This window comes from Morus notabilis, unplaced genomic scaffold (assembly GCF_000414095.1).
Source record: "Morus notabilis unplaced genomic scaffold, ASM41409v2 Scaffold365, whole genome shotgun sequence".
Classification (NCBI taxonomy): domain Eukaryota; kingdom Viridiplantae; phylum Streptophyta; class Magnoliopsida; order Rosales; family Moraceae; genus Morus; species Morus notabilis.
In genome coordinates, this window is record NW_010362906.1 from 276239 (window position 1) to 297457 (window position 21219).

The 21219-nt window shown below is 34.2% G+C and overlaps 1 protein-coding gene across 1 annotated transcript; it reads left to right on the plus strand.

Moving 5' to 3' along the window:
• The first annotated feature begins 8848 nt into the window (after positions 1 to 8848).
• LOC21400259 (protein MAEA homolog) lies at positions 8849 to 20858 on the plus strand. Its single transcript, XM_024168961.1, has 7 exons — positions 8849 to 9296; positions 9659 to 9853; positions 10177 to 10299; positions 10938 to 11123; positions 19118 to 19251; positions 20185 to 20371; positions 20453 to 20858. The coding sequence occupies exons 1-7, from the start codon at positions 8973 to 8975 to the stop codon at positions 20552 to 20554; spliced, it is 1251 nt and encodes a 416-aa protein (XP_024024729.1). The 5' UTR covers positions 8849 to 8972; the 3' UTR covers positions 20555 to 20858.
• Positions 20859 to 21219: the final 361 nt, after the last annotated feature.

Genomic DNA, 21219 nt, shown 5'->3' on the forward strand with positions numbered 1-21219 from the left:
TACGCACTTTACTTTCGCTGGCAAAATTCAAATTTCGAAAAAGAAAAACTCTGAAGAAGAAAAGAAATCCGAATTCTCAGCGAAACCGATTTTCAGAAGAAGCAAGAGTGAAGAGCTGCTGATTGAGGAGAGAGAACGGAGCTTTGTAGAGAGAGAAAGAGAAGGAGCGTCAGAGGACGTTGGAGGGAAAACGTTAAGAGTGACGGCGATTGCTGTACGGCGACGGAAAACGTTAATAAAGGGCTTTAATAATTAAAAGAGGAAAAAAATAAGCGCCAAAGCCAATGGAAGGGTAATTATGTCCTAAAGGAGAAATTTTTGAATGTCGTAGTGCCCGCGGAAAAAGCGGAGGGAGCGTTTTAGGTGTGGAGAAGTTGTAATCTAGTGGGGCCAAGCCTAGTTGAGCTTGAATGATACTCTGGGCTCCATCGCTAAAGAACTGTTATGTCTTGACACGTCCGCGTGATCAAACTTGAGCTGTTTTTCTTTTTGTTTGAAGATTTCTCTAGTAGGCACTGATAAAATAAATACTGAAAAGATTGTTCTCAATCGTAAATTTGTATCCTCAAATTTAATTGTTGTTCTTATATTTTTTAATTTAATATAATTTTAACTAAATTTAACTATTAGAAATAGATTATATTCATAAAGATGCCTATCAAAAAAGTCAATTTTTTTACTTCAGAAATAGTAGAAAATATACCAATATAAAAAGCTTAAGAAAGTATATAAGCTAATTTTTAGTTATAGAAATTAATAGGCCATAACTTGTCAAGTTATAGTTCATAACCGGATAAGTTATAGACAAATTTGTCAAGTTATGGTTCATAGCCAGACAAGTTATGGATAAAAATCGTGATTTATAGACAATAACTTGTCAAGTTATGGTTCATAACCAGACAAGTTATAGACAAAAACAGTAATTTAACCTATTTATTAACTTATGTAAACTATTGGCCTATTAATTTTAATTCATCTCAAGTCTTGGCATATTTTTCTTTTTCTCCCTTTTTACTTTTGCGTCTAAAGTTATTCAAGTTTAACGCTAATAAAAAATTATTTAACTTATCTTTAAAGTGTATGAATTTATATTTTTAATCTTTATTTTTAATTTATATTTTTAACTAATATATTTATTTGATTAAAAGTAATAATATCAAGAGTAATCTAAAAATTTAGATTCATAAAATAAAAAATATTTATATCTTTTTCTCAGTTAGTGTCTGCAAATTGACTTAATAATAATAATAATAATAATAATTAGTGGATTACGCATAAATTTATTTGGTGGACATCGACAATAATAAAGTAGATAACATGACATTCAAAAAGTGAAGATGATTATTTGTGGGGTCTAGTTTTTATTCTAAATGCATAATGCTTTTGTGTTAATCACACATCGGGTCATGATGCAAGGCACTAGTCCAAAATTTTAATGTTGGATTTTCAATTTACAGAAAACATCATTTACTCTTCTTCTTCATTTCTCTTTTTTTTTTTTTTAGGAACAGGAAACATCATTTGTATTACATGTGGAGTGTACACAATTATGATTTTATTCATGGGATCCACATTTATGATTAAGAAATAAGAAACCAAACTTCTTTCCTTCCAAAAAGAAAAAAAAAAAAAAACTAAATTCTTCGTTTTCTTTCTAGGAAGTAGAACCAATCAGTGTTTACAATTACCTCATGTTTAAGTAAAACTTTTGTTCATAAATTGAGTGGCTAAAGTTTTAATTTGTATTGTAGGTTTTGTTGTTCAACTATTTCCTTGGGAGAAAAGAGTTGCATTTAACTTCACTCATTATAAGACATTACATTCTTGTTGTGCATTTACTTGCCATGAAAAAAAGAATGAAAAATGAAAAAGAAATTATTTGTTCTGCATACTTTTATTAATCTGATGTGATTTTCACTTAATCTAAAATTAAAAACTGACAAAAGTCAAAAACTGACACTATCGGTAGGACTAGCCTACCAGAAAAACTCTGCTGTTTATAATTTTATAAAAGATTGTGTTACGAAAAAAATAAAGACATGTATTTATTTGTAATATTAGGAATGATAATTTAATAGTCCAACTATATAATATAATCCTTAAGTATTTTCATAGTCAAATAAAATGTCAAATTTATTTGTTTATCCTCGATAAGTTTAGCAAACTAATAGGTATTTAATTAAAAGGATAATTTAATAATTGCATTGATAGAATTTATATTACTAAATTAATATTTTAGTAATTATATTGAAGGATAGGAACCTTTACTAAATTAAATAAACTTTAAAAAGAAAAATGGATTATTTACCATTCCACATAAATGAACACTAAAAATGAAATAAAAAATCTTTTTTTTTATTTACTTACTTTTCTTTTCAATCTCCCTTCCTTTTTCGTTACATTTCTCAGTGATTAGTATATATTCCCCAAATGCATTTCATTTTCTCATACAATGATATATTTGTAGGGAAGTTTTTCCCGTATGACAAAAAAAAAAATGAAATTATTGGTAGTTTTATTTTTTTCAATCATTTTCAGTCTTAGATCTGTATCAGAAACTGTCTATTATGCATATTTTTTTAATCTTATTTAATTTTGATCAGATTCAACAGTCAAACAACTGATCATAACGGTAGAACGGCCTATGAAAGACAGTCCCTATTTATAGTGTTTTGGTAGAATATATTCATAGTTGTTTGCAATGACATGTGTTTGCCAATACTTTATTTGCACTTCAGAATATTATTTCCATTAATGATATTTGTCCAATTGGTGCAAAAACAGCAGTCAAATGTCCTTCATGTCCCCTTAACTTTCTTCTTCTTTACTTATCATCTTCATCAGAAAATTCCGACAGTTCTTTTCACAAGAAAGTTAGAATTTTGTTTCCAATAGAATATGTTCATTCTCCTTTCTGCATGTTGTTGTTAGGAGCTTCTCTGGTAGGATTATGAAAAATAAACTACTTATAGTTTTCTAGTTTTCTATATAAAAAATTATCTATTATGTATATTTTTTTAATTTAACTTGATTTTAACCTGATTTAACGGTGAAAAATTGATAGTACCAGTATAATTAACCTACGAGAAACTCTCATTGTTTTAATATTTTGTTAATCATACAGAGAAAGATATGTGGTTACTTATATCTTATTTTATAGTTGTTATAAGTTCAGTAAACGTATATTTTAATTTATTTGTAGTAACTTGTGTACGTTTTATCGTTTTTGTGTGATTTTCAATTAGACATGTAGCTTTTAAGGATCATGTATTGAAGATTTTAGGGGTATTAAAATGAACATCGACATTAGATTCATTAATGCATCAATTTAAAGATCTACATTGAAGGAGGATGGCTTTTCGAAGAGTTGAGAATTTATTTTTTTGTGCATCTGATTTTATCTTTAGTGAAATCAATATGGTTTGATTGTTTTAATTATAATGAATTTGTTATATAGATTTTATTTTAACAAAATCTATTAAGTCAATAGAGGTAATTGCGAGTACCTCAGATAGGTAAAAGATAAAAAAAGGTCATTTTAGTATATTCATCATCAAACAAAGCACCAAACCACTTGTTGAAGAGTTCTACAGTGAGATTGACATCCCTGTGACCATCCCGCGAGGAAGGATGCACGAAACCTATGTTCGTCTATTGAAAACTCGCATCTCTTGTCGGTTCCAAATTAAAGAAACTACCTACTCCGCAAAATTTTCGTTAAGAGTTAAAAAATATCATTTTTTTTGGATTAATTTCAGTATAGTTGATGAGATTTACTCTTAATTTTATTTTAATTATTGACTTTTAAAACGTCTTATAATTTGTCTCTAAAGATTCATTTTATTTCAGTTTCGGTCTTTCTATTGACTATGTATTAAATATTTAATAATTTGTGAAAATTAAAAACCAAAATTAGAAACATAAGTTTAAGGATTAAAATAGTGCAAAAAACCAAAATTAGTTTCTACAAATAGCACCAAAACTTTAATTATTTCTAATTTTTAATTTACACATATTAGTCAAATATTTAACGCTTAATTGACGAAAAGACCAAAATTAAAATAGAATAAAACTTCAAGTACTAAATATGGGACGTTTTAAAAGTCATGTATTAAAGTGGAATTGAAGGTAAACCTAATTGATTATTTGTGGAATTAACCTTTTTTCAACCACTAACTCTATGTAAATGTTAGGGTAAATTTTACTAATTCTCCTTAAACTATTTCACTTGTGTCAAACATGCTCTCTTGAACCTTGAAATGTAGTCATTGTTCCCCCCGATATTTCATATATCTCCCAATTCCCTCCGCTCGAGTGACACACGGAGAAAGCTAAATCGATCAATCTCTTTAACCTCTTAACTAACCCAATTGAATTCATGTCGGTTCTCCACCTTTTTCCTTCATGTTTTCTTATTTTTAAGCAACTACTTGAAGGAAAAAGTACATATAAAATTTAGCGTCTAAGTAATTTATTTAGCGTGAAAGGCATTTATTAACCCTAACTATTGCACCTAAACTTAAATCATGTGACAACTCCACAATTTCGTCCAAAAAATAGCCTATTTCAAAGTTGAGGGGGTAAATATGAAGAAATATTATAGATCAGTGGACACAATATGTATATTTTAAAGTTCGGAGAGCATTTTGACACAACACAAGTGATATCAAACAGTGTGATAATAGGACCATTAATAGTGTATTTTCATTTGTACTCAAATGTATAATGTCATTTCAAATACTAAATCTGTTTTTTGATATAATTATTACGTTCTAAAAGTTGTGAAAGTAAACTTTTGCAAGTGCTACAATGATTAAATGAAAAATAAATATATCAATCAGTAGCAATTAAATATCAAATTTATTAAATCTATACTCTATGGCAAATTGTCACTAATGTAAGACATGACAAACTTAGCACAAAAAATACAATTGTGTTGAAGAGTATTTTTTAATTCAAATGCTAGAATTTAGTATTGACATTAATAAGAATTCTAAGTATCACCCAATTAAAGTCATCACGGCGTTGATGAGACTAGGAGTGTTTACGGAATCCATAAATCTAATTGATCCGTGAAATCCAATCTAATCTGAAGTTTTGAATCGGATTGAAAATGGTTTTAGATCGGGCACATATTGAGATTTTTCCAATTTGAAAGTTTTGGATTGGATTAGGATTGAGCGCTTTCTAATCCATGAAATCCGTGAATCTGAAACCATATATATGTATACATATATATGATTTTTATAATTATATATATATAAGAATTTTTATAAGTTATTTAAAAAAAAATCCAATATATACGTAGTGGTCCATATCTGATATCCCTACTACAAAGCCCATGTCTAATATCTCTAGTCCCTACTATAAAACTCAGCCCATTATGAAACCCTATTTATTTCATGTTGTGTTTATTTTGTATGGATGTTTATTAATTTATATTTTTAAAGGTCGGAATGTTGGGAATGGTGTCCTAGAAGCATGAGATGTAATAGGATATTTATTATTTATTTAATAAAAGAGTTTATTCATTATTTTATGTGCATATATTTATGAATATTTTATGAATATCAATGAAAATTTCATGATTATTTATGTGACCTTAAACATTGTATATAAGTGTTATATATGAGAGGATAATGTTTAAGGATAATAATAAAAAAATAATGTTCATAATGAATTTAATTAAAGTTCGGAATCTTTAATTAAAACATTATTAATACATGTCATTCCCATTTAGAATGGAACGATGTTATCCGCACTATTAATATGGTGAGATATTGAATGAGTGTATTTCGCATAATGAGATTATGTGGAACAAGGACATAGACACACTATGACTTTCTAATAATTTTTGTTAAGTATAGAAATTCTAATTGAGTCTACCAATGGTTATATATGGAATGATCTTAATCCTGAGTTCTTAACAGACTCCTATTTATGGATTTGTGTTTTTTGATTTACTCGGTACGGATTCTAAGATCCTGAATCCTATTTCTTGTATTTTAGAGACATGATGAAGTAGGTAGCCGGGAATGTTATTATACGAGATGAAATCCATTCCTTCTTGAGAAAGAAGTAGATAAATAATTCTCTTGAGAGTTGATTCGGTACTTGGACCAGTAGGAGCTTCGATTCATGAATGTGTTTTATGAATCACTGTCCATTAGAGAATCAATGGTACTCAAGGATAAAGATATAATTAGAGAGGTTAACGGATTTTATCTAGCTCTAATTATGAATTATTTATGGAGGATTGATCTATATGCAATGACTATATCAAATGGACACTTCACAGTTTATAAGTAATTTATATCTATAATGTCAAGAGTGTAATTCCAAGTTTATAGTAGAGTAACTATTGGAATTAATATAATTAATTAATTAATTAAAGTGTTTAATTGATTATTAATTTTTTTAGAGCTCGGGATTATAGGTCCATTAGTTCCCGCGTCGTCCTAGTAATTCTACCAGACACAAAGGGCAAAATGGGAATTTTAGAATTACAGAATTTTAAAATTAAACACTAAAAAATAATTAAATTAATTATTATTTAAATAATGAGATTATTTAAATTTGAATTTGAACACATCTATATTTATTCATTTAAACTTATTTGATAAGTTGTTCAATTTAGAATTCAAATTAATTTAAGTTTGCCTTAAATTGAAATTTGAATTTGAGTCAAAATTGGACTACAGGATAAATGATGATTTTCTCTTCCTTCCCTATCTAATATTGGCGCCTACACAGGGATGAGAATCCTCTATCTTGGCCGGCTATATTGGATAAAGGAAAAGAGGATATTTTGTTCCAAATTCAAATAGAAGATAATTAACAAGTTTTTTTTTTTTGAGATAGAGATTGGATTCATTCTAGAAATTTGACTTTTACTTTATAAATAAGAGAATAATAGAAAATTACATAAGACAATTTTTGAAATAATTTTTGCCCTAATTTGAATACGGTGGCCGAAATTATTCTTATAGAGTGAGAGGAAAAATTTTTCTTTAAAAATTCCACATCGTGCATGCGTTGATGTTTGTGAAAATTCGAGTGTTTATTCTAACCCGTTTTGTCTCATGTGTGCCCACACACACGTCTTCGTGGATTCTAGGAATTGACGTGGAAGACATTGATTTTCTAAACACAAAGCTTTGGAGCAAGGATTGTTCGAGGTCAAAGAACTCAAGTTATCATCCTAATCGGCCGCCGGGTATTATTCGTAATTGAGTTCTTAATAAATAAATTATTGTGATTAATTTATTCGTGCATAAATTAATATAGTCTATAGAGTATCTCAAAGGTTTTATGAAAATTTTTGTTATACACGATCCGCCTTCCCCACGCTTCCGCATCCGAATTCGATTCGGTAACCAACACGGAATTTGTGAGTCCAATCCGCAAAATTCGATAGTTTTGGATTGGATTGAATCCAATCCGAAAAAGATTTTGGATCAGATATGGATTGAAATTTTCCCAATCCGCAATTCTGGATCGGATTACAGATTAGCCTTTATCTGCGAATTTGAATATGTGAACACTCCTAGATGAGACTCTTCACCACGACAACGAGATAGAAAGGTAAACGAGAAAATTCAAATAATTAAATATAAAACATTAAACTTTGATATTGTATAAACTTGTATTAAAATTTTAATTTATTTTTTTTAAACCCATTTGTTACCTATATCTTTCAAGAGGGACTCAAGTCACCTTTTTAATCTTTTAGTGTTTCAATTAGTGTTTAATAAATTAAATTATGGCACGTAATTTAATAAAACTAAATATCAAAAAGAGTTAGTTCAGAGATATTTTAAATTGTTTGAATGACATGACACAATCTAATTGATTAAACTCTATTGTAGATATTGAAATTAGACAACTGATTTGAATCTTTTCGAGCAAAAATAAAAGAAAGAGATAAAATCACTTTAGTACTTTGTGTTATAGCGAAACATGCTTTTAGTATCCTATATTTTTTGATAATATTAAAGCAGTGCCTCGATGTTTTCAAAAACATCTTATTGGTACCCTGAAGCTGATTTTTGATACGTAAAATGACTTTAATATCCTTTTATTTAATTAATAAAAAATTAATTGATATGGGAAAAAAAGTTCATGAGCTTTTTTATTTTGTTATTTTCTTTTAAATATTTAAATATTTTCAAATATTTTCAATTTTTTTTTTAAAATACTGATTTTTATTTAATTGATAAGAATTGTAGTTTAAACACTATATGTCTAAAAAATTAACTTCACGATAGTAAAAAGATATTTTTAAAAATGTTGAGATACCATTTTAATAATAATCTAACAATATATAAAAGAACTAAAGCTCTTCTTTGTAGGGCTGTCACGTGGCGGCTCCTCTACTTACATCCATTTTTTATTTATTTTTTCTTTTCTTATCTTTATATTTTGTGAATTTTTTCATTTAATTTTTTATGTGTTTTTTAAAAATATATTGTTCCTCACTTTATTACAATAAGAGTAATTTTTTCACATGTATTCTTATTTTATTCTTAGTTAGTTAAAATAATTTTCTTTAAATATGTATCTACTTAATTTTTTTTCATGAATTATTATCTTTATACATATTTTTTAAAAATAAATTCAAAAATTATTAAATAATTATATAAATAAATTTCTCATTTATTGATAAATAATAAATTCTTTATGTATTATACAAAACTAATAATAATAAAAAACCGACACGGGGAAATCCCTGGTGGGGACTAGGAACTTCCGCAAACTTCAAGCGAAAAAAAAAAAATGAGGAGGGAACTTCCACAAACCAAGCAAACAATGCACCAACTTAATACGCCGTCGTTTTGGAACTTTCCTTCCAATTCCCAAATCCCAATCAACTGCATTATACTTTTCCGTCTTCCACAGTTCCACTTACCCGGGAAAACATTTTCCTCCCATTTTTCTTTCTCCCAAAAGGAATCCCCAAACTCACTCCTCCGATGGAAATGGATTCCCTCCCCAACGGCAACAGCGCCGCCACGAACCCGAGCTCGGCGCTGCCGAACCCCGCTGCCGCGGCAGCTCCGCCATCGTCGAAGCTGAACCAATTGGCGGAGTCGCTGAAGTTGGAGCACCAGTTCCTAAGAGTCCCCTTCGAGCACTACAAGAAGACGATCCGAGCCAACCACCGCGTCGTGGAGAAGGAGATGTCCGCCGTCGTCTCCGGCCTCGCCGAAGCCGCCGACCGTGACGGCTTGTCGCGCGACGACGCCGTCAACCATCTCACCTCCCTCGTTTCCAGGTTGCAAGGGCTTAAACGAAAGGTATCGGGGGAAAAAAAATTGTTTTCTTGTTTGGTTGGGGCGAGACTTTGGATTGACTTTCTTTTTGTTTAATGGCTTAGAGGATAGGGATTTGATTTGGATATGATGAATTAGCTTGGGAATGATCAAGATTCAATTATGTAATTTAGTGGAGAGAAATTTCGATTCTTGATTTTGTGAATGATCAAAATGTTATATTATATCGATCTGATTTGATTGGGAGCAAAAGAAATTGAAAGTTAATTATTATAATGTGGGATTTAATAGAAACTGAATTTGCTACTTCACGTTCAAAAATTATGAGGAAAATGTGGTCAAAGGCACGTGTAATTGATATGTTTTTTGGTCTATGCGTTGTTTAGTTGGAAGAGGGGAGTCGAGTGGAGAACTTGCAGGCGCAGAGATGCCGAGCTCGGCTCGATCACTTAGAGTCAGCGGATGCAGAGAACTTGTCTGAATGGAACAATGTGCGAGTGAAGCGCATTCTCGTGGACTACATGTTGCGCATGTCGTATTATGATACTGCGGTGAAGTTGGCAGAAAGCAGCAATATCCATGTACTCTTTCTTGTTTTACGAGGTTATAGTCGACGATGCATTTACATTATTTTAATTTGGAGGACTCCATCCCAGCCTACATTTTTGTGTCTTGCCCTTTATTGTGAATTTGTGTCATACAAATTAAATGCACAATAGAAGAATGTTACATTAGAAATATGGTGAATTTGGATTTGGAAAACAATTTTATTCTTCAGTGCCGTTCAATAGTCCAACTGGATTGTCAAACATAAGGAATATGGGTACATTTATGGACAAAAACAACTGTATTAGTTTCTTATTTATCATCAGTACAAATCTTTATTTTATTATTTACGTGATAGGATCTTGTTGATATCGATGTATTCCAAGAAGCAAAGAAGGTTATTGAGGCTCTTCAAAATAAGGAGGTAGCTCCTGCACTAGCATGGTGTGCAGATAACAAGTCAAGGTTGAAGAAATCCAAGGTACACACACTTCTTCTCAAGTGTTTTCTGCAGCATGACAGAGCTTATGGATAGTAGATAGGCTTTGAATATTGACTTTAACTGCTAATTTAGATTCAAATCAGCTTTTTTCCACTGTACGAGTACAGGATAAATTTCTCACAACTTCTTTGCTATAGCCGGTGATGTTTTATCGCACAAAACGTTTTAAGTCATGATGATTGTTATTCGTGATGTTTGGCTTTGTCTAGGAGTTGTTTCTTTAGTTGTTCTTCAGTTTCTTTCACACTTTTTTTCTATCAAAAGATTGTATTGACAGTCGCTACAATATAATGCCACCACTCTGTGTGAACCACTTACCACTCTATATTTGAATTGTTCTGTGCCTCGATTATACTCGTGAGATCTGTGTGTTCAAATCTGACTAAGAAACCCATTTTAAAATAATATGCTACTTGTCTATACCAGTGAACTGGACATTTGAGTTATATTTTCTGATAAAATGGTTTCTTAACATATACAATTTCCGCACTAAAACTAGATTGAGATAGAAAATTCCTAGCTAACTCTTCACACTTTCTACAATTGTAGTTCAAACAAAGTTGTGCTAGCATGTCTAATGACTGCTGCTTTATTTATTTTCTTGTTTTTTATGGCAGAGCAAATTCGAATTTCAGTTAAGACTTCAGGAGTTCATAGAGTTGGTACGAGCAGAAAATAACTTGCGAGCTATTACATATGCTCGAAAGTACCTTGCGCCTTGGGGTTCTACCCATATGAAAGAATTGCAGAGGGTCTTTGTAACACTAGCTTATAAGAGCACTACTGAATGTTCGACATACAAGGTGACCTGCGTACTTTTCTCTGAATAATGCTTTCATGCATTTCATTTTACATCAACGGGTGTGCTTTTTTTGTGATTCAACGGCCCTATCAATTTTTTTGTGTCCTATTTTTGCTTGTATTTGTAGATTAATTGTCCTGCTTGATTTTAGTGGAGACACAAATGAAAATGGTGATAAAGGTGACAAAAAAAAAGTTAAATTAAATTAAAAGGCTAACAAAACCAAAATCTCTCTCTCTCTCCCCCTTGCCTTTCCTCTTCTCCTTCCCTTGGAATTAGATCAGCCCCTTTGTTGGTAGGACCTTGGGAATTGATAAATCATATATAGTTTAATTTTGGAAAATCAGAGAAAATATTCTCTGAGATTATGGCCGGATATTGACTATGAATAGGCTGATTGTGTATAGCTGTGAATATCAGTAAACTTAGAAAGAATCTTTGTATTCTAGAAAAGTAGACTGATTAGCTTATTTCAGGAAAGTAGAATAGCTAGCTTGTTTCTTTTTCTTTGTTTGTTTCCTTAAATCAGTGATTGTGTTTTCTGATTTAATGGAATTGTATTACCTATAAAGTGTATGATACAGTAAAATCAAAAGTATTCCCCTCACACATTTTTTGTCTCTGCCTTTCTCTTCCGTGTTCATTGTTTTGTGATTTGGTATCAGAGCAAACCTATTTTCTTCCTGATTCTTCTTCTTCTCCTTTTGTTCTCCTCTTCCTTACCCAATTTCAGAAACCTCTGCTGAGTCAAGCGGGAAACCCACCTCAGAAGTCACCCTTGTTGGGAAACCCACCTCAGAAGTCACCCCTGTTTCAAACCCTTCAAAAACCATAGGAACAACGGAGTCTCATTCTGTTCAAATTAACACCATCCGTTTAAATGGTGATAATTTCCTACATTGGTTGCAGTCGGTTCGTATGTATATCCGAGGTCGTGGGAAGATTGGATACTTGACTGGGGAAAAGAAGGCTCGTGCGGAGAGTGATCCGGCATATGCTACTTGGGATGCCGAGAATTCCATGGTGATGACATGGTTGGTTAATTCGATGGAGGAAGACATTAGCTCTAATTATATGTGCTATCCAACTGCACAAGAGCTATGGGAGAATGTGAATCCGATGTATTCGGATTTGGGGAACCAATCCCAAATTTTTGAGTTGACTCTAAAACTCGGTGAAATAAGACAAGGGGAGGATAGTGTCACCAAGTATTTCAACTCTTTGAAACAGATATGGCAGGACCTTGATTTGTTCAACACCTACGAATGGAAGTCTGCTGAAGATGGTCTCCATCACAAGAAGGTGGTGGAGGATAACCGAATTTGTAAGTTTCTTGCAGGTCTCAACATTGAGTTTGATGAAGTAAGGGGGAGAATCATAGGACGACAACCACTACCTCCTATTGGTGAAGTATTCTCAGAATCTAGGAGGGAGGAGAGTCGGAGGAATGTGATGTTGGGAAAGAAGGGGCCGAATGCTGTGGTGGAAGAATCTACTCTTGCTGCCGTGGGAGAAAACTCAAGCAGGCTGTACCAGCGGAGAACAGGTGATCAACAAAGAAGTGAGGATGGCTGGAGCAAAAATCCGACATACCAACGTCAAGACAAATCTCGGCTTTGGTGTGATTATTGCAGCAAGCCCCGTCACACTCGGGAGACATGTTGGAAGATTCATGGCAAACCGACAAATTTGAAGGGATCCAAGCTCGGTGAGAAAACTGGATATGCAGCCTTCAACACAAAAGAAATTGATTCCGGTCCCTTCACAAAAGAACAAATGGAGCTTCTCCTTGCACTGCTAAAATCCAATTCCTCTTATGGTACTCCTACTGTGTCTATTGCACACACAGGTAAAGAAATTAATAGAATCAATGCTCTATTGTGTTTCTCAGCACCATGGATAATAGATTCTGGTGCTTCTGACCATATGGCTAATTCCTCAAATTTGTTCAATTCTTATATCCCATGTTCTGGTAATGAAAAAGTTAGAATTGTAGATGGGACTTTCTCGTCGATTGTAGGTAAAGGATTAATAAAAATCTCAGAAAGAATAGATCTTAAATTTGTTCTTCATGTTTCAAAACTTTCCTGCAACCTCTTGTCTGTCAACAAATTATCTAAAGACGCTGTTATAACTCTTGGGTAGAACCTAAAAGCTAGCTTGTAGGGAGATGGTGCCCAAGTGGTTATAAACTCACATGTTAAGCCCATACTTTAGTAATGTGAGACTCAACTAGGATCTTAACATACTACCACGCTTCTGACACCGACGTCCACGGCGACCCACTCTGGATGACCCACTCTAGATGACCCGCTCTGGTTTTTTCAGGTCGCCCCTTCCGCAATGTGGGCCTGAGGAGGGGCATGCTCTGATACCAATTGTTATAACCTTTGGGTAGAACTCATCCCCAAAAGCTGGCTTGTAGGGAGATGGTGCCCAAGTGGTTATAAACCCATATGCTAAGCCCATACTTTAACAATGTGGGACTCAACCAGGATCTTAACAGACGCTAACTGTCAAATTACATTCTTTGAATCCCACTATGTTTTTCAGGACCGGAGCTTAGGGATGACGATTGGCAGTGCTAGGATGGTAAATGGCCTTTACTATTTTGAAGACAATCTACCTAGGAATAAAAAGGCTCATGGTTTGAGTTGTGTTAGGTCTTCTTCTATTTTTGAACAAATTATGATTTGGCATTACCGGTTGGGTCATCCCAGTTTTTTCTATCTAAAACACTTGTTTCCATTATTGTTTAAGAACATTGATCCTATGGTTTTTCATTGTGAAAGTTGTTTATTGGCTAAAAGTCATCGTAAAGCTTATGTTCCAAGGTTTTATCATCCCTCAAAACCTTTTTATCTCTTTCATAGTGATGTTTGGGGACCTTCTAAGATTACTACTATTTCACAAAAAAGATGGTTTGTAACATTCATAGATGATCATACCCGTCTTTGTTGGATTTTTTTGATGAAAGAAAAAAGTGAAGTTGAAAGTGTCTTCAAAAATTTTTACAAAATGATTGAAAATCAATTTCAAACAAAAATAAGCATACTACGTTCTGACAATGGAACAGAATATTTCAATAGCATGTTGGATGCTTTTCTAAAAGAACAAGGAAATTTTCATCAATCCTCATGTCATGACCCCACAACAAAATGGAATAGCCGAGAGAAAAAATAAGCATTTTCATGAAGTTGCTCGCGCTATAATGTTTTACATGAATGTCCTAAAATATCTTTGGGGAGGTGCAATTTTAACTTTTGCATACCTTATCAATAGGATGCCTACACGGGTTTTACAATACCTCACCCCATTAGAATGTCTAAAAAAGGGGTTTCCAGATTCAAGACTAAACAATGATTTACCCCTTAAAAGTCTTTGGGTGCACGGCTTATGTCCATATACCTAAGAGATCTAGGTCTAAATTAGATCCTAGGGCTGAGAAATGTGTCTTTGTTGGGTATGCCCCAAATCAAAAGGGGTATAGGTGTTTTAATCCTCAAACAAAAAAGTACCATGTGACCATGGATGTTACCTTTTTAGAGAACATTCCTTATTTCACTGAAAATTCCCTTCAGGGGGAGGAAATGGAAAGGAATGAAGACAATTTTTAGGAGAAATATGAACCATTACCTCACATGATTTTTGATACTCTTAATCCTATTCTTGATTATGAGAAGACCCAAACGGTTAATGATGAATATGCCGTTGTTCCAATAGAAAAAGAAACACTACTAAAGGATCAAAATTAGAATCCTAAACCTGATCTTCTAGTTTATTCTAGGAAGAAAGTCTTCGGGAGAAATAAGGGGCATTCTACCATCCCTGCACCAAATCAATCGAAATCATTGAGTACTGGAACTGAGTCCGTTACTAGTAACCTTTCTTCTATTCCTACTTTAACACCCAATCCAGATTATGATATTCCAATAGCTCTCAGAAAAGGAACCCGAGCCTGTACTAAACATCCTATCTCTAAATATGTTTCCTACGAAAAGCTTTCCAAAACTCATAGAGCATTTACTTCTAATATTTCTAAACTTGTTGTGCCAAGAAACATTCAGGAAGTATTAGATGATCCAAATTGGAAGGTAGCAGTGATTAAGGAGATGGATGCTTTGAGGAAGAATGAGACTTGGGAGATAGTTGACTTGCCGAGTGAGAAGAAAACATTTGGGTGTAAGTGGGTCTTTACAGTCAAGTGTAAGGCTGATGGTAGTATAGAGAGGTACAGGGCTAGACTTGTTGCAAAGAGTTTTACACAAGCCTATGGGATATCAAGAGACTTTCGCCCCAGTTGCTAAAATCAACTCTATTCGTATCCTCTTGTCTCGTGCTGTTAACTCTAATTGGCTGCTACACCAACTAGACGTGAAGAACGCATTTCTCAATGGTGAACTCGAAGAAGAAGTTTTTATGAGTCCTCCACCAGGTTTCGAAAAAGGGTTCAGAGAAGGTAAAGCCTGCCGCTTAAAAAGATCTCTATATGGGCTTAAGTAGTCTCCAAGGGCTTGGTTTGAACGCTTTGGTGAAGCAGTGAAGCGGCATGGATATTGCCAAAGTCAGGCAGACGCCACCATGTTCTACAAAAGATCAAAAGAGGGAAATATAGGTATTTTGATTGTTTATGTTGATAATATAATCCTGACAGGTAATGATAGCTTGGAACTAAAAATCTAAAGGAAAGATTGGCAGTTGAATTTGAGATTAAAGATCTGGGGCCATTAAAGTATTTTCTTGGAATGGAGTTTGCAAGATCCAAGGAGGGCATATTTGTCAACCAACGCAAGAATGTTATAGATCTTCTTAAAGAGACAGGGATGCTCGGTTATAAGAGTGCTGACACACCGATAGAACCCAACATGAAACTACAACCTGCTGAAGCTGATAAGGTGATCAATAGGGAACGTTATCAAAGATTAGTTGGAAGATTGATTTACTTGTCACATATAAGGCTAGATATTGCCTTTGTGGTTAGCATGGTGAGCCAATTTATGCATTTGCCCGGCAGAACACTTTGAAGCAGTATACAGGATCCTGAGGTATCTAAAAGGAATTATAGGAAAAGGGCTGCTTTTCAAGAACCGGGGACATCTACAGATTGAGGCTTACACTGATGCAGATTGGGCTGGGGTATAACTGATAGGAGATCTACTTCTAGATATTGTTGTTTTATTGGTGGAAATTTGGTTACATGGCGAAGTAAGAAGCAAAGTGTAGTAGCTAGGAGTAGTGCTGAAGCAGAATTTAGAGTAGTAGCCCATGGTATATGTGAGATAATTTGGATTAGAAATTTATTGGAAGAGTTGAAGGCTCCTACTTCACTACCGATGAAACTATACTGTGATAATAAGGCTGCAATCTCAATCGCTCATAATCTGGTAATGCATGATCGGACTAAACATGTAGAGGTTGACAAACACTTCATTAAGGAGAGAATTGATAGTGGACAAGTTTGTATGATTTATGTCCCGACAGTTGAGCAAGTTGTTGATGTGTTCATGAAAGGGTTGTATTCAAAGCAGTTTGAAATGATGACGAGCAAGCTGGCTATGGAAGATATTTTTAAACCAGTTTGAGGGGGAGTGTGGAAAATCAGAGAAAATATTCTCTGAGATTATGGCCTGATATTGACTATGAATAGGCTGATTGTGTATAGCTGTGAATATCTGTAAACTTAGAAAGAATATTTGTATTCTAGGAAAATTGACTGATTAGCTCTATTTCAGGAAAGTAGAATAACTAGCTTGTTTCATTTTCTTTGTTTCCTTAAATCAGTGATTGTGTTTTTTGATTTAATGGAATTGTATTACCTATAAAGTGTATGATACAGTAAAATCAAAAGTATTCCCCTCACACATTTTTTGTCTCTGTCTTTCTCTTCCGTGTTCACTGTTTTCTGATTTTAATTCACCTTATTATATGTAAGATAATAACAATTTTATTAGTTATAAGGCAACTCATGTTGCTAGACGGTTTTTGTTAGGTATCTAATAGTTAGTAGTTGTTTTTAGTAGTATAAATAGGGGTCTAGTGGCTAATGAGGGGGCATGATGAGATTTGTAGAGAGTGTCTAGTGCTGTGCACTATCTTTGAGGTCGGGGGCCCTCGAAACCGCTCATCTATCCTGTAATTTTCTATTTTAGTGTTGTTAATGAAGTTCAGATTTCTGGGTTCCTATCAATGGTATTAGAGCATCTATGATCTGGAACTCTTTGAGTTGAGAGAGAAACTTAGGGTTGCTCTAAGAGCTAATCTCAAGTTTTTGGAGGTGAGCCCGTGCGTTCAGAACCTAAGGTTTCGTTGTTTGAGTTGAGAGAAAAACTTAGGGCTTCACTATTTGGAGGTGAGCCAGCGCGACCAGATCTGGAGTGTCAACATCGACGAACGTCGCCGGAGCGAATACTACCAGAACCTGAATCGCGGGATGATGTCGAAGACTTGAGTGATTTTTCGCGATCTAGTGCTAGATAGGCCAGATCTGAGGCGAACGGCGGCGGATTTGCAACGGAATCTGAGAACACTAACGCGATTGGCGTTGATATTTGAAGATCCAGCAAGATAACAGTTAGATCTGGGAATTTTGGTGCGAGTTGCGGCGCGGCAGAGGTTGTGCTCGGCGATTTGGCTGCGGTTTGGACCGGGCCTCGCGATTCCGGCGTGAAAGGGGTTGATTCTGGTGCTACAGAGGTAGATTCCGGCGGGGTTGTAGTGGAGTCCCGCAATTTCAACTCCATTAAGGCTGATCTCGGTGAGATTGATGTTGTTTTCAGAAATTCCGGCCGGATTTGGAGCGGCTCTCATGATTCCGACGCTGTTGAGGTTGTTTCCGGCGAGGTTGGGGCTGATTCTGGCAAAGGTAAGGCTGGGTCTTGGAATTCCGGAACTATTAGGTCCATCGTTGGCAATTTGTGTGTTGTGTTCCCAAAAATGTGGACTGGGTCTCGTGATTCAAGAGTGGGCTGGGTCAATTTTGGCATGGTTGGGGTCGCACCTCGTAATTACAACAATATTGGGCCTAGTTCTGGTGCAATGGTGGTTGGGCCTCAAAATTCCAACACGTTGTTTAGGACTGGGTATAGTAAGTCTGTGGCTGGGTAGGAAGCAATTGGTGACAGAGAGGTTGAAAGGATGAAGACCTGGTTAATTGAGTAGGAAACTTCTTTGTTAATGATGGATATGTCAAAAGCTTTTATGGTCATTGATAAGCTTGATTAGTGGGGCTCCAACTGAATTGGTGGACTTTGTGGTTGCTTTCCAAGATACAAAGAAGATGGAGAAGAAAGTAATTGATTGGCTCCAATTTGAAGACGTGACTTACATGGACAACAACAATTTGGAGACTCAAATCAAGGAAGTAACAAAGCCTTTTGTTCTTAATCATTTAGATGCTATTTTTCAATTTTATTTCTTGGTTTTCACCTTGAGGACAAGGTGATTCTTTGGGGCGGGGGTAATGTTAGGAACCTGATAGTTAGTAGTTGTTTTTAGTAGTATAAATAGGGGTCTAGTGGCTATAGAGGGGGCATGATGAGATTTGTTGAGAGTGTCTAGTGTTGTGCACTATCTTGGAGGTCGAGGGTCCTCGAAACCGCTCGTCTATCGTGTAATTTTCTATTTTTAGTGTTGTTAATGAAGTTCAGATTTCCGAGTTCCTATCAATTTTGCTTTGTGTTAGCAGTTTGTTTGGCATCAGTTGCATTTTTATCTTTTGCGGATTTCTATTTATTCGTTATATGTATAGGTTATTTAGTCTTTCTAGCATCTGTTGTAGAACTTTACCAAACTTTACCATATCTTATATGTTATTTAATGTCCATGACTAAGGGTGTGCTCTAGATGACATTGGTTTTTTAGTATTTTGTTAGCTATTAATAATTTGTAGACAGTTTTTATATTTATCCTGACTCAACCAGTAAACCTTCTGCACGGGGTGTTGAGTTATCTTATTTCAATTTGGAAGCTGATAATTCAGTGGTTGATCTCCTCCAGGTTTTATTTGAACCAAAGCAATGGGATTACCTTGTGGACCAATTCAAACAGGAATTCTGCAAATTATATGGCATGACGCTTGAACCTTTGCTAAATATATATTTACAAGCAGGGTTGTCTGCTCTGAAAACGTCGTATCCTTACCAAGTCATACATGGCCATGCTATATGTTATTGCTTGTTTTACATCGTTTACTTGTTAATTAGGGTTCTTGATTTGAAGTCTTAAAATGCATGCGAGTCTTTAGAATAATCTAACACTATGGTTTTCGTGCATGATTTGAAAGATAAGACACTTGAAGAATGTATCTGTGTGGAAATTATACCCATAAAACCCTGTGTCCCCCCGCCCCCCTGTATTATAGAAAAAACAGACCCAGCACCCCTGAAGAAATTAAATGTTTTAGAATACCAAGATCACCCTTCCTAATTTTTATTAAATACAACTCGAAACATTAATAAACCAAAATGTTAAATAAAATCAAACTCTCAAAATAATTGAAGTATTTCTTTGATTGGAATATTTATTTGAGCATTTTGAAAATTTTTTTATGAAAATTTTTAGTTAAATGATATCTAAAATTAACATTTAATATAGATTGGGAAGGGTAATCATGGCATTTTAAAACATTTAACTGCTTCAAGGGGTGTTTTGGGTTTGGTTTTATAAACCCTTTTAGGCATTTGCATAATAAGAGAGGCAAAAGTGGTATTTTGACAAAATATAGGGGGTGGTTTGGGTATCTTCCCTATGGGTATGGGAGCAATACTACAAAACATTTTGAATATTTTTTCTTTGCCAATTATTGTTCTTTTGGTTCGAAGTTTCCATCATAATGGATATGCAGTAAATTTTCACAACAAAGCATATAGTTTTGCAAATCAGTTATTATCCTTCATTTAAAGTCTCAGCGTTATAGTCTAAAATCCTGTTAGTCATTAGTGGCCGTGAAGTGGCTGACAAACCGCGCCTTGCCATTTGTTTTGTGTTCTTTCACTTTCTATGCAGCTGTTATGGGTTACTGTTAGTTCCTTCCAAATACCTTCTTTTGCCTTGACCTGACTCAGATATTGTTACGAAGATGATTGCACCAAGGAGGACCCACTGTCACAGGAGAATTTTCGAAAACTTGCCCTTTCATTACCCTTCTCCAAGCAGCATCACTCAAAGCTTGTATGCTACATAACTAAAGAATTAATGGACACAGAGAATCCACCGCAAGTCTTACCTAATGGCTACGTCTACAGTAGTAAGGTTAGGTTCGGAGTAGATCAGTATTGGATGAGTAAGATCTTAGTTTATTATTTTGATCTTAATTTATGTTCACTTTGGCAGGCTCTTGAAGAAATGGCTAAGAAGAACAATGGAAAAATTACTTGTCCGAGGACAGGTTTTGTCTGCAACTACAAAGATTTGGTGAAGGCGTACATATCATAAATCCTATATTTGACTTGTTACAGTAACTTGAGGTAATAAGCCTTTTGCGCATGGCTCTTTAATGATTGGAGTCCTTCTGTGCTCTGTGGATACATCTTTGTTGTTGGACACGCCTGAAATTCCCATTTTACGGACCTGCATCAAACAATTGTCCTCGTACCTTGTGATAATCTTGAAAACTTCTTGTAAATATTCTCACAATTGTTTTACTAGTGTTACTGTCTGCCTTTACTTCTATCATGAATTGTACTTTTGCGCATAATTTGCAATCCACTGAAATTTATGGTATTTTTCACTGGGAGCTTTGGCACCAATTGGCATTATGAAATTAATAATTAGTTAGCCTAGTCACACTGACACATGCGTACACATACAAGAATCGTCGATGCTTGGCTGGGTACGAATGACTTAAATGCTTCTGCTGATCACAGTAGTCAGCAGCGAATCTGAAAGCAAGCTTACTTTTATGTTATGCAATTATTAAACCGGCGCATCTTAGCTTCTTTTTTTATTTTTATTATTTTTATTTATTTTTTATTTTTTTTAAATATATGTTTGGTATCATTTTTATTCTGTTTTGTTTTGAGGAGGGAAAACACAGAGATATTTGGTATCATTTTTTTAGTATATATTTGCTACCATTTTACTCTCAAATTCATGACAAG